The sequence below is a fragment of the Pygoscelis adeliae genome, unplaced genomic scaffold (genome assembly GCF_000699105.1).
Source record: "Pygoscelis adeliae isolate BGI_AS28 unplaced genomic scaffold, ASM69910v1 Scaffold72, whole genome shotgun sequence".
NCBI classification, from domain to species: domain Eukaryota; kingdom Metazoa; phylum Chordata; class Aves; order Sphenisciformes; family Spheniscidae; genus Pygoscelis; species Pygoscelis adeliae.
Window position 1 is genome coordinate 70,326 of NW_008824286.1, and position 13,886 is coordinate 84,211.

The following is a 13,886-nucleotide window of genomic DNA, read 5'->3' on the forward strand; positions in this document are numbered from 1 at the left end:
GCTCATGTAGCTATATGTCAGTGCTGTTGGCTGAGGATTTTTCTGCCTTTCATATATTCTGAGTAACAGTGACTTTCATTTGTGTACAGAATTAACAGAGCTGTATTGCACATTGTTATAAAATGTTTGACTGCACTAACATAGGTTAGGATTTGGCTGTAAATAACTGTGGGCCAAGGCACTGTTTCTTCTTTGCCTACTCAGAGTGAAACTGATAATATTTTCTCAATCACCTCCTCTTTATAGCCTATACAGATGGTTTTCTGGTTTATTTTTCAGATTAATTCTGTTGTTCTAAAGGAAGATTTGAGAAGCATGGTAGAAAATTTCTATGCAGCTCTGTTTGGATATGATGAGGTAAGAAGGATGTTTTCGGAGAATGTGCAAGAACAAATAGACTATCTAATTTATGAACACAGAATACTCCACATGGGTAAAACATTTGCCATACATATCTTTGGAGAACTGTTACATTATGGAAGCAGACTTCTTAGTTATTGTGATCATCTTATGCCTTGAATTAAAGTGCTTTTAAGAAAAAAGAAAGCACACAGCATATTGATTTAAGTCATGGGACATGGAAGGAGGGGTGTTCTTTGTACTGCTTCGCCATCACTGCTTGACCATCAATAAATCATTTCCTCCCTCTGATCCCATTGTACTCAGCTATACTTTGAAAGCAAAGAGAGTATTTATAAAGAGTCTATGTAAGAGGGTATTTATAGAAAGTATCTAATAATATGGGGAGGCAAAAGCACCACTGTGCACAAGTGTCTGCAGGACTTTCAAGAAGAAAATACAATTACATCATCTCTTTTAGTAGTTATTTTTTTGCTCTAGTGTTCCTCTTCAGATGCTCTTCTTATTCACATGGTGATATTATTTTTTGCATGATGATTTGCATTATTAATATGTTGTAAATGTAAACTTCATACAGTTGTGGACAGTGTTATGCATGCAAGTCTTTAATCTAGTTTTAAGTATAGCCAGGATGTATCTGCCTGTCACTGTCCTCTTTTTTTTTTTTTTTTTTCCCTTTTCTCTTTTTGTTGACACTCTTTTTGGAAACAAAATGTCTAGTTAAATTAAAGACAAATGTTGACCTTTTTTATTTTTAACTGAATATTTTGAAGTCCTCTCTTGCTTTTGGCAAATGTGTCTGCAGAAGACAGGAGTTATGAGACTGTGGTGATAACACCACATAATCTAAAAAGACAATAAAAGTGGGAGAGAATTTAGACAAAAAGCGCTCATGGATGTGATTCTTCTATAGGCCAAATTTAATATTAGATTTAACTGGAAAAATCTAGATAGCTCTTAATGATGAGGAGTTCTCTCTTTCTCATTTAGAATGAAAAACAGAGAAGCAAAGCAAAATAGCAAAGTCCTGACTACATTTCTGCAACATTGTATTAAATATGCTTTAATTTTTCTTTTCCAAGTGTCAATGGGCTTCACACAATTCTGTGAGGTGGTGCTGCCTTTTCTGTAAGGCCAAAATTTTTATGGTAAAGATATCATAACATAGAAATGCAATTACCAGCTTCTACATTAGGAATACCTTGACCCATTTTTTTTTCCAAATTAACTTGCCAGAATATTTGTTACAGGCTGCTCTGTAAATTAATTTAAGGCCAGGGTTGTTTTTCCATTCTGGCAAAGAGTGATGTTGATGCCTTTTCATATGTACATCCGTAGCAGCTGTGGGCTTTGAGACAGCTAATATTGGCAGTTGCCAGGCAGAGTAATGTGGTTGTCTTGTGTTCAGACCCTCTTCATGTGCAGTTTTTAATCCCTCTCTGTACTTCCTATAGGGAATCTTGTCTGATGATCACGTTCTGGCAGCTGCTCTTTGGAGAAACCTTTTTAACAGGAACTGTGAGGACCCTCGGCATCTGGAGTTACTCGTAGAATATGTGCGCAAACAGGTACACGCAAGTTGCTCATAGTGCAACTTCTCTTCATTCTCTTGTTTAGAATATTAAATATTTATTTTTATAGCTTGCATACTATGTAGCTCAGTTCTCATAAATATAGCTGATTTTTATATTCAGTGATTATTTTTAAGGAGAACAAGGTAAAAATATAAAAACTGGCTGATGTTTATTGCAGTTTGATGAAAAATGGCTGCAGAGAAGTTCACAGAATATTGAAAGCAATCCTGCTCATCTTTTTCTGGACCTATGCTATGGAGGGGCTTGTCAAAATGTGTCAGAAATGGGCTGCAACTTGTAGAATTACAATTGATGTTGCGGAGTTGGGATCCTCTTCATAGTGAAATAGCACACAGAGCTTGAAAGTCTCCTGATGATCTTTGTGGGAAAGAAGTAAAAGGTTTTGTTTTCCAGAATTATTTCTGCTTCTTTCAGTTATTACCTGGAGGAAACAATATTAAGTAGTGTTTGTCCTCTCAACCCTTGGGAGGTTTGTGAACCAGGTTTCTAGGAAATGTTGGTAGGATATAGTCCAGGTGGGTACCAAAGACAGAAAAGGGGTGAGAGAGGTTCTGGAGGAAGAGTGTAGGCTGTTGGACAGGGAATTGAAGACCAGAACCTCCACAACAGCATTCTCTGTAATGTTTCCAATGCTATATTCAGGACCAGATAGAGATTTGGAGAGACAGTATTTCAGTGTGCGTCTTGAGAAAATGGTGTGGGAATTAAAAGGCTGAACTTTATAAGGGACTGAGGACACTTTTGGAATGCTAGAGGGCTTCTCCGGAGGGACAGACTTCATTTAATGCTTAAGGTTGCTGATGCCTAACATCAGTGAGGCTGTAGGAAAGTTTAAAACTGAAGATTGGCAGGGAGCAAAAACATATTAAAAATATGTAATTTGGAACAACTTACTGCCAAGTGGGGAATTTGTTGCACTTCTGTATATTCAAGCAAAGGATAGGACAGAAGCTGTCAGCAGTTGAATAGGAAACAGTGATCACACAGATAAATGTGGCACGCTGGGGAAGAATCAGAAGACTGGTCATTCCTATGGACAACTCTAAAGCGATTCACTTGAGAAAAACAGTCCCAGCTTTACTTATATATTGAGGAGCTCTAAACTGTCTGTTACCACACAGGAATGAGTCCTTGAGATTATAATTGTATTATCAAAATGTCAGCTCAGCACTCTGTGGTGTTTAAAAAAAGTAAAACATGCTCAGAACTACTAAGGAAGGAATAGAGAATAAAATAGTGCTGTCATGCCACTTTTTAAATCCATGGTACCCTTGTGATCTTGAATAATGTGTATGGTTTGGGTTCCGACCATCAAGACAGACAAAAAACAAACTGAAGAAGGCTCAGAGAAGAGCAGTAAGGATAACATGAAACAGCTCCTTTATTAGCGATGAGTAGGATCCCCTGCCTGAAAAACAGCTGAGAAAGAATGAGACACATCTGGGAAATCCTGAAGGCATATGAAAGGTGAGCAAGGAAAGGCTGTTCACTGATAAAAGAACACGGGGACATAACGTTGCCACAGGTTGTTTGGGATGCTACAGTTGCACATGGGTTCCAAAGCCACTGGCAAGGTTTATGGAAGAGAAGTCTGTCCAGGGCTATTAAATTCGCAACAACCACTTCAGGCTCAAAATCCCCAAACTAACAAAGTTTGAGAGGGAGGGAAAATAAACGAGGAACATAGCATTGTATCTGTGCGTTGTACTTAACTCCTCCTGGGGTATCTGCTGTTGATGACTGTCAGAAATGGGATATTGTGCTTAGGTGGCTCTTCGGTCTGACCCTCTGTGGCCATTGGTGCATTCTTTCCTCTGTTGAGAAACTCCTTGTCAAACTCTCTTTTGTTTCCAGTAAGCTTGTGTAAGAGGTCTTTCCCACAATTTCTTGCTGAGCCTGTCTTTAACAGTGGCTATTAGTGGATGCCAGAGAAGAATATAGTAACAGAGCAAGCATGTGTACTATTTCCCTGGTCAGCTCTCCTAGCAATCTTCATTTACTGACTTCCTGAGCCAGAGGTGGTGTTTTTGTCTTTTAATGACCCTTGATGGACTTTTTCTTCCCCCTCCCCCCCCTTGTTTACAGTGTCCTGTGGAAGCAAGTTAACCCTATGTTGTGTGACAAGAATTTTTTTATTTTGCTCACAATGCATCTTAAAATTTCATTTGATTCCAGGTATTTCTTGTATTGCGAGAATGAGTGTTCATTCCATGTTCATCTTCTCCAGCTCATGTGCTTTTATATTATAAATCTCAGGTGTTCCTGCTGGTCAGGCTTTTTTTCTATAGTGAAAAGCCTTGGTCTATGTGAAACCACTTTTATGAGAGCACTCCATGTAGATGATGGTACTAGCAGTGTGTCATCTGAATTAACTGCTGGGAAGATAAAATGACTCATTTTAGTTTTGCGTGGCTCTTCTTTGTCCTGTTGCCAGACTTCCAGAGGAAGCATTAACTAAGATGTTAGTAGACGACCTTATGCAGTTAGTTCCAGTGGATCTGCAGATACTTATCTCCTAACCTTTCCATGACGCTTAAGCAGTTGTAAATCATCTTTTTAGGTCTACCTCACACAAATGGCAAAGTATGCTAAAATCTCCCTGTTCTGCTTTCTTTCTGGAAAGCAACGTGTTTGCGTAGCTCTTGAGGAACTTGGATGGATGATGGGACACCTTGCACTAATGTCCTGTCCTTGCAGGTACAGCACCTGGATGCACTGAGCGGGGAGGACCTGCTGCTGACAGGCGAGGTGAGCTGGCGGCCACTCGTGGAGAGCAACGCCCGCAGCATCCTCAAGCCCCTTTCCCCTGTTTACAATGACGAAGGACTGTGAGCGCATCAGTGCCTGACATTTCTATCAATTTGTCAGATCAGCTTGGGAAGCATGTTGGAAATTGAACTGGGCTGAGGCTGTGAGGTCAGGAAGGAAAATCTGCTGTTGAAAAGAAAATATTTAATTAGATATCCTATCCATGGTGACTCAGTAGCAAATTGGACAGCCATACTCTTCTGAATATTCACCCGCAAATAAATGCTGGTTGGCTTGAGCACCTCTGTCATTTTTATGGCATTGAGTGGTCCTTGCTGACAAATTGAAAGACCTGCCTTCTGTCTTTAGGAAACCAGATATTTTACCATGACTTAGAGTTATCTCAAGAAGACATTTCTGTCCTTTGCCTCATTTGGAGAGCTGCTACATAGAGACATAATGGTGTTCCTCTGCTCACTGAATGGTTGTGAATGCAAATCTGAGCTTTGCATATTAGATGTTAATGTATTTTAAAAGCCTGATATCAAGATGGAATGGTCCATTTTTGCTTTAGTGGAGTTAAGAATTGCTTTAACAGATTCTGAAGGGTTTTCTGTGAAAATCCCTTCAGGAACTCTGCTGTGTTGCACAAGGATAGGAGGATGCAAAGAATAATGCACAGTCCCCACTAATCCTCTGTGACTCTAGCCATCTTAATGACAATAAAGTCCAAAACATGGCTGAGCTGTCACTAAAAGCTGCCTCAGAGTACTTGGTATTTCAGTCTGCCTTGCTGATATTTCCATATTCTTTTTAGAGTTGTGGTCTAAGAATTTCTTTATGAAAAGAACATCCCTGTTTCTGTCCGTGACTCTTAATGGGACAGGATTATGCTATCCTCCATCCCCCAAAGTAGTAGTCCAGGGCTTTTTAACAAGACCTATCAACCCCAGTGAAAACTTTGTATGGCTGAGCAGGCAAATTACACCAACATAGTAATTACGGGAGCAAGAGCTCCACTGATTGAATCAGCAGAGGCTGAGGAGTACTGTGTAGGTGGATGGTTCACCAGACTATTTCCAGGTCAGTAACTAAAACAGTTTTCACTTCTCTCCTGTCTAAAATCCTAGTCAATAATAAATGTCAGTCTGGATAAAGTTGATGTGTATGTGTTTTCTGTGCCATGTGTGCTTTTGATAAGAATAAGCTCTATAATATCAGGATTTATTCCTAATAAAACTGTTAAACAAAAGTTGAAGGTGGTAATCCTTAATTTGTGAAATTAATCCTTGATTTGTGAATCCTTAATCTGGTGAAAGTGTGACTGCCTGGCTGTGACTGTTCTTCCTTCTGAAGTTGCTTTCTTCATATTGTGTGTTTTGGGGAATATTTGACATCCCTTCTCTGTGTAAAGAGCAGTGGGATGCAGAATACAGGTTCCCAAATACTGGCTTGCATTTTTTTTTAATCTTCTCTTAGGGAGCCTTCTGTGTATAAAAAAGGCATTTTGTTACTTTTTTTTCCAAGGTGAACTTCCTCAGTTTAACTTTTTATAAAATGAGTCATGTAAAGAAACCTTCTGTGTGTGAGGTGTATCCCTTCTCTGTGAAAACATTACAGACCAAACAACTTGCTTGCAGTTTATTTAAGATGCTTTTGTTGAAAGCTGAGCTAAGCAGAGAAACCTCTTATGTGTGAAGTATTATACAGTGTGTGTGAGATAATAACACCTTGTAATTCATTACAGCTGGGTTGTATTTACATAAAAGAAGGCTGAGCTGTGTAGGAATTTGCTGATTAATTTATTTTTAATGAGACTGAAGTATACCAAGTACCAAAATAAACTTCACTTTGTGTATCTTACTGCTCCTGAAATAGGTGGAAAAATTAATGGTAGATATTTTGGCTCAAAGCTACATACATTAATTCATATACAAAACAGCCATTTAAACTTTAACCCCTTTCCTGCTATGTAATTTAAACCTGGACTCATATTATCCATGCCATGGGAACACAGGACTGGGAGTACACCACCATCCACCCTGGTGCTGCGCACAGGTCAGAGGTTGTGTAGTGTCTGTGGTGCTGATGCTGTGAAGCCAGCATGCTAGTAGAATTCATGGGTCACTAGTCTGGAGATGACAATGCCTTTTGTACTCTGAATATGGGACAACCATGTGGTCAAAATTGAACTCTTTCCTGTGTTTATGGGCAGGAGGCTCCAGAAATCATGGTGCCAGATTGTGGTGATTGGCATCTGCTTTTGCACTTTTTATTAATACAAGAATAAAGACCTATAATCATGTCTCTCTGCTTGTTCCATAAAATGCCTTCAACCACCCCGCTGTTACAGAGCTGAGCCAGCAGTCAGGGTGTGTTTTGGACAGAAGTGTGTGGGGCCTGTTACAAGAATAAGGCAGAAACTGTCTATGAATTAAAAGGGTAATCTGTTAGAGATGAAAAATACACTGGAGGCTACATAGGACAAGAGAAGACTTTGCTTCCCAGCCATTAGTTACCTGGAGACAGGATTTGGATGACCTCTTACTCTTGAGAGGTGCATGCCAATAGACTAGAAACATGTCGTTGTTAATATCTTACATATGACATCTTTACTGCCAGAATTTAGAAGTCCTTTAGAGAGAATACATTTCCAGTAGCAAAATCTGCACCTTGCAAGCATTACAGCAGCAATGATTAGCAGTTAAAAGTGATTCCTATGTACAGTAGTGCGTCAAGTGCAGCAGAATGCAGGGGTTTTTTTTTAACCAAACATTGTAAAGCCCATCTTTTCCCATTTTCATGGTTTTGCAGAGGGAATGATTGACGATATTTTGCTTACGGACAGTTCTTTGCTTATGCTGCTGGGTTTTTTGAAAGTGGTCTCAGAGCATTGGCTTGGGGGCACATACTGTATTTTAAGTGAACATATCCATGCGCACTTCTTCTGGAAGGAGCCATGTTGAGCACTTTATCATCTAAGCTGATCTCTATCTCATATATGGAATTTGGACAACACTTATTATTCCAAAGGACTTGTTCCCCCAGCTTTCCCAGGTGTCTTAAAATCAAGAGACATGAGCCTTTAGGAAGCACTTAGATCAGCTAGATCTTGGCTTTCTTGTTTCTGTGAGCAGAAAAGAACGGCCAACACTCAACGTCTTCCCTTCTTTCTCTGCTGTTTCGCACCAATGGGAGAGTAGGTGCATGTTTTGCCCACAGGGCCAAACTTGGGAAGTCTCTTGCTTCAGATTATAGTCTGAGACATTTTGGAGATGGAGGGGGGGGGGGGGGGGCGTCCTCGGGGGCGACTCATCTGATACCCTTCGATGCCTACTCTGTATTTTAGGTGGTTAAATGTTTTTCTGTGTTATCTCGCTTCTGTGTTCACACCGCCTTTTGGTATTCATATCTAACGGTTTTCTCCTGCTTCTTTAAACAGCTGCAGTGCTAAGAGCACAGGCATCCTTGATCTCCAAATTTCCTGTACTGTCCAGGCACCTAAGCCCTGTTAGAGTGCAGTTACCACTTCCCAGATTTCTGACTCCTATCCTCACCTTCCATAAAGTGAAGTTTTTAGTCATGCTTCTGCCACACCAAGCCCTCAGGTCAGAATTGCTGCTCCTGATATAGCAGTTGGACTTAACCACTGTCCTGTCTCACTTACCCTGCCTTTGGTTTGGCAAATAAGGCAAGCAGAAACTGGAAACTGAGTAAGAGCAAATTTTTCCACCTGAGCTTTAAATTAGATGAATGTGGAGTGGATGAAGAATAGCAAAGCCGTGGGAGGGTAAGCATCAGCTGGGAGGGGATGGTTGACTGGTTCTGCAAGCATGGGCCCTGTGATGTATCCCACTGCCTGACACCACTCTGAGGAACAGTGGGAGCTATACCCAGAGTCATACCCTGTGACCCACTCTCCCATTTTTCCACACTCTCCTACTTCCAAAACCCTGCAGAGGAGGTCTTCCTTCAGAAATTCAAATCAATGTAGACCTGGTGCAGTCTACTTATAGCATTTCTGTGGGGCCGGCTTAATCCTGAGCATGTAGCAAAGGTTGTCTGCATCCCAGAGATGTGTTGAAGTACTGCTTGAGCATCTGGAGAAGTTTGCTGATCCCCTCTACAGGTATGCTGAACAATTCATTGCCTGTCTTGAGCTCCAAAACTGGACTGTGTGTTTTCTTCCAGGAAGATGAAAATACCAGTGTTGGGAGTTGTAAATGTTTACATTAATACCTAGAAATTACTGAGTGGCTTTCTAACTCTTCTGCTAATAGAGTTGTGCCACAAATACAGTGGTCATCTGTTGTGATGTTCTCCAGCTTCTCAGGCCCCAGTTCAGATGTTTGGTTGTAGTCTTAGCCTAGTACAGGGGGTTTTTTAGATGATGCTGGTGGTAGTTAACTTCTTAGTAGACGCCCCGCTGTATAGGCTCCTGCCCTCCCCATCTGCCTCTTCACATTTGCCCTGCTTTGTCTGATCTCTGTTGTCTTCTTGTATAATAAACTCTAATCAAGACTTTTTTGCTCTTTTCTCTACAAGAGACTGCGATAAACCTGTGCCCCATTCTTTCTGCTGAACAGTGCTGCATCATTCTTGACTGGGCCTTTGGTGTCCTAAGGCTAGATTAACACCTCTTCCAGCAGTCTGGATGATGGTACTTCTACCACTCTGCAGCATGCCTTAGGGAGCAATATCTCCATCTTTTGGGCATATTGTGTCTGCACAGCCTGGCCCTGAGTCTGTCTTCTCCTGAAGGTCTGAGAAGTCAAGGAGAGGGCAGAAGCTTACACAGGAGCCTGGGAAAGTTGACAAGGACATAGGAAAGACCCTGAGCCTCAACATGAGTGAGTGGTAGGCTCTGCTGCTTAGGCAATTGTGCTGTGCTTGTGAAGTATCCACCTGTCTTCTCTGCCTGTAAAGGGAGTATCAGCCACTGGTGCTGTGGGCTGCCTGGCCTGCACTATGATGGGGCAGTTGCATATTAATAGTCTCATGATCCTTCCCAGACTCCTCTGGTGAGCTGCTTTTTTTTTACCACTGCCCCTTCTTCAGGTGTTTAGGGCTGTCCTGTGCATCCTACATGTGTTCTTCCTGAAGTTGCTGAACATGTTGAGGGAGTACTTGTTTTGCTTACAGTCATTCAACCTGCTTAACAGCTTGCTCTGCTCACTTGTGGGACAGAAGAGATGTTTGGGCCTCATCCTTCCACTGTGAATGCAGAGCAGGAGCTCACACGAGCATAATTCCACCTTCTACTGTTATATTGCAGTGGCTGCTCCAGATGTGATGTGCTGGGAACAGCCAGGGAGTTTAGGTCAGGTGGCAATAGATCTGCTTAAGGGACCTGGGGCAGACTAGTGTAAACAATTTCCTGCACACAAGTGCAGGAACCAGAAATATCTACTGTCCTGTTTTATTGTCTTGTGCAGGTATGTTCATGTAGGAGCACCCTGCAACAACCCTTGCTGAGGCTGGATCCTGTTGGTGTTGGCATGCTACTGCAGCTCTCCCAGGAGGTAAGAGCTCCTTCATGCTTATTTAGGAAGCAAGGAGTCTGACACGTGCAAAGCCTTCATTAACGATTATGTCACTGACTAAAACAGTGAGCTGGGCTCGTTCATTCCTCATCCCACCTGCCAGCCTCCTGGGCTGCTCCACATCCTGTCAAAGCCAGGTATCTTATGAGGATTTGCTCATTGTCCCACATCCTTCCTTTCATACCTTCTTCCTGCTGGTAACTACACCCATCGATGTTACAATGCCCAATTCTATTTCTGTGTATTTCCTTTGGAAGGAGAGAAGGAAGAGGTGTCTGAAAGTGCTTTTTCACATGTTCAGTACAGGGCAGCAGCCTAGGGAAGAGGCACACTGTGGTCCTCCTCATGACAGCTGTGAATCGGCACCCTGAGCAGCTCAGGGCTGGGCCTCGAAGGACCACCAGAGCAACTCCATGGCCACATGTTGGCTTCACTACATGGCACATGGGTGGTAGGCACCTCAGAGTGGCGACTGGAAAGAACCTATATGCTGGGCATACCACTGAGCAGGGAGCCAGTGGAGGAGGTAGGGTTGTCTACCTTCCCTGCCATCACTAGCGGTTAGATCATTTGGCCTATAGCTGGCAACTGATGTCCAGTGCCCTCTGTCGTGGTTTAACCTCAGTTGGCAACTGAGCACCATGCAGCCGCTTGCTCAGTCCCCCCCCCAGTGGGATGGGGGAGAGAATCGGAAGGGTAAAAGTGAGAAAACTCGTGGGTTGAGATAAAGACAGTTTAATAGGTAAAGCAAAAGCCGCGCACGCAAGCAAAGCAAAACAAAGGAATTAATTCACTCCTTCCCATCAGCAGGCAGGTGTTCAGCCATCCCCAGGAAAGCAGGGCGCCGTCACGCGTAACGGTTACTGGGGAAGACAAATGCCACCACTCCAAACGTCCCCCCCTTCCTTCTTCTTCCCCCAGCTTTATATACTGAACATGACGTCCCACGGTATGGAATGTCCCTTTGGCCAGTTGGGGTCAGCTGTCCTGGCTGTGCCCCCTCCCAGCTTCTTGTGCCCCTCCAGCCTGCTCAGTCGGTAGAGCATGGGAAGCTGGAAAGTCCTTGACTAGTATAAACACTACCTAGCAACAACTAAAACATCGGTGTGTTATCAACATTGTTCTCACCCTAAATCCAAAACACAGCACTGTACCAGCTACTAGGAAGGAAATTAACTCTATCCCTGCCAAAACCAGCCCTCCTTCAGCTGAGTGGGTGCAAAGCTGTCTCTCCCCTGATTTGGAAGAGTCTTAACATACAAATGGAAAAAATGAAACAGGGAATTTGTGTGCTGCCGCTGTGTTTAGAAGAATGATTCTGTAATGCCATGGTCAGGAACCTCAGACAAAAAACTTGGAGGTGACTTTGCTCTGTGAGTTCAGTGCTGACACAGATCTCAGTGCAGGAACTAAAATTTGGACTTTTCTCATCTAGCTGCACTTGCTGTTTACATCTGGCCAGTGAATTCTGCACAGTGGAACATTGCTATGTAGTTGCTTTCCAGAAATGCCTATAGATAAGTGTGTTTGAGCACCATGATGTTTTGTGGTGGAAGATGTGGATTTCAGTCTGAAATAAAGGGGGGGGAGGGGGGAGCAAATCTGGCTTCTCGTGTTCCCAGGTGAGTGCTCTCCAAGAACTGTACGATCACGAAAAAAGTTGGCAGGCTCCCTTCCATTTGTGCTTGAAGAGGAAGCAGCAGGTACATTTTATGGAAAGCCCAGGCAAGGTGTTTGTGTTTGGCGAGCTCCAAGAACATCAATAGTGGGACACAAGAATGAAGTATTGCCTAATGCTTGGATCCTGACTGATCCCAGGTATCAGCCAGAGTATAGCTGCCTAGGGACATTGACTTGGAAGTGGGACTTGGTGTGTGTTTAGCCAGAGGGAATTTTCCCCTTGTCTTTCTCTGTTGATTGCAGAAGGTGTGTAGACAACAATTCCAGATAAGATCCTTGCTTTTAGCTGGCAAAAATTGGCTGATGTGATTCCCACATCCTGTGTTGGCCAGTCAGTCTGTATGGTGCCAATTATAGACATTTATCTCTTTGCCAGACAGCAGGGACAGGGTACCTCTCATCTAATTTTAGATGTCTGCATGGTAAACCTCTGCCACTGACTTTGGCAGCCTGAGCTCTCCTTCTGCTCAGTGGAGGGAGATAAGCACTTTCATGGCACATTTCATCTAACCTGTTTCAGATGTCTGCTGCAGGGTGAGGTAGCTGACTCCCTAGAAACCTCTGCCTCTCCCCACCAACACTGAAGAAGCCCAGCCTGACAAGCTCGGCTGGAGATGTTTACGTGGTATGTGCTTTCATGTGCTGAGGTCCACGAGAAATTACTGGAGGGAGAGTAGATCATTACCAAACACCAGCTGGAGACAGTGGAAATCCCTTTACTTTACAGAATCAGCAGCAGTTGTTTATCTGGCAGAAAACATGCATTTGATGACTTTTTTTTTAAAATTCACACTCTCTTCAGCTCTTTAGGAAGGCAAAAAGTAGGGTGATATTACCCTTCTTTTATGTTATCACCAAGGTGACATTATCATCCTGGCAAAGCAGCTCCAGAAACAGGCCCATCATGTTATAGCCCCTTCCCTTACTTTTTTCCCCAAACTTCCTTACATTGTGTTTGGCTGTTCACCTCGCATTTTAAGTTAATGTCATTCTTTTAAGCTGCTCTAACACTTATTTATACCTGTAACACTTCTATGCCAGCAGCTGTATTATAATTTTGTCCTATATCTATTGTCCATGGCTGCTAACTCTGCACCTGCTTGCTGCATCGCAGCACAGCTCTGGCAGGAAACTTAAATTTTCTGATTAAATGTACCTTTGCTTCTGTTCTTGCAGTTTGCACAGTCCTGGTAAGAGTTCGTTCTGACTTCAGGGATCTAAAAACTAGACAGCTAATCTAAACTAATCATTCCACTCCAGCTGTAGACCATGGAGAGTGATAGTCCCTTGGGGACATGATTCATCCCAGCTGACTTAGAACTTGGTGTCTGAATGTGCTGGTTCACGCTTAGGCATGGCTGTCTCTCTCCATTGACTATAGCCCGGTGATTATTAGAGAGCAGACATTTAGCTTTTAGATGACTTAATTTAGCCTGGATGAATTTAATGTACAGGGGTTTTGTAACTTGTAGATAAAAGGCTAGATGATTAGATCAACTATCCAGCCAGTTCTTCATTCTTTGGTTAACCTCTGTGGAGTTTAGTAGCTCCAAGGTAAGTGAGCTGAATGGGGTGGAAGAGGCCCGCATTGCAGTCTGGGGACTCCTGTGTACCTCCTGTGCACAATTTTTCATCTACTGCATTGTGTTCTGGGTGGTGCGTTCCTAACAGCGTTTTAAATCACATATTAATGTCTGCCTGTATTGTTTCTCCAAAATAGCTCCATGATGCTTTTGGGAACCTGGAGTTAACTAATCCCAAAATACACAGCATGTGGACAGTATTGTCATTCACATAGCACCAGACTCCTAAGTTTGAATGTCCCTTCCTTGAAGAATTTCCAGGGAGATGTTAAAAGACCACATAAGCTATTGCTCTTATAGCCTGTAGTATCTAATGACATGTGCTAAGATTCCTGCTGCTTCATACAAACACTGTGACCCTGTGATATCAAAAAAGA

At 42.6% G+C, this 13,886-nt stretch overlaps 1 protein-coding gene across 1 annotated transcript in view; it reads left to right on the forward strand.

Annotated features, from left to right (window-relative positions):
• Positions 1-5,863, forward strand: part of LOC103912416 (ubiquinol-cytochrome-c reductase complex assembly factor 1) — a 46,705-nt gene extending 40,842 nt beyond the window's left edge. Inside the window, exons 8-10 of the mRNA XM_009318677.1 lie at positions 280-357; positions 1,815-1,928; positions 4,653-5,863. Coding sequence (XP_009316952.1) covers positions 280-357; positions 1,815-1,928; positions 4,653-4,787 — 327 coding nt within the window. The 3' untranslated portion in view covers positions 4,788-5,863. The remainder of the gene's footprint in view (positions 1-279; positions 358-1,814; positions 1,929-4,652) is intronic.
• The last annotated feature ends 8,023 nt before the right edge of the window (positions 5,864-13,886 follow it).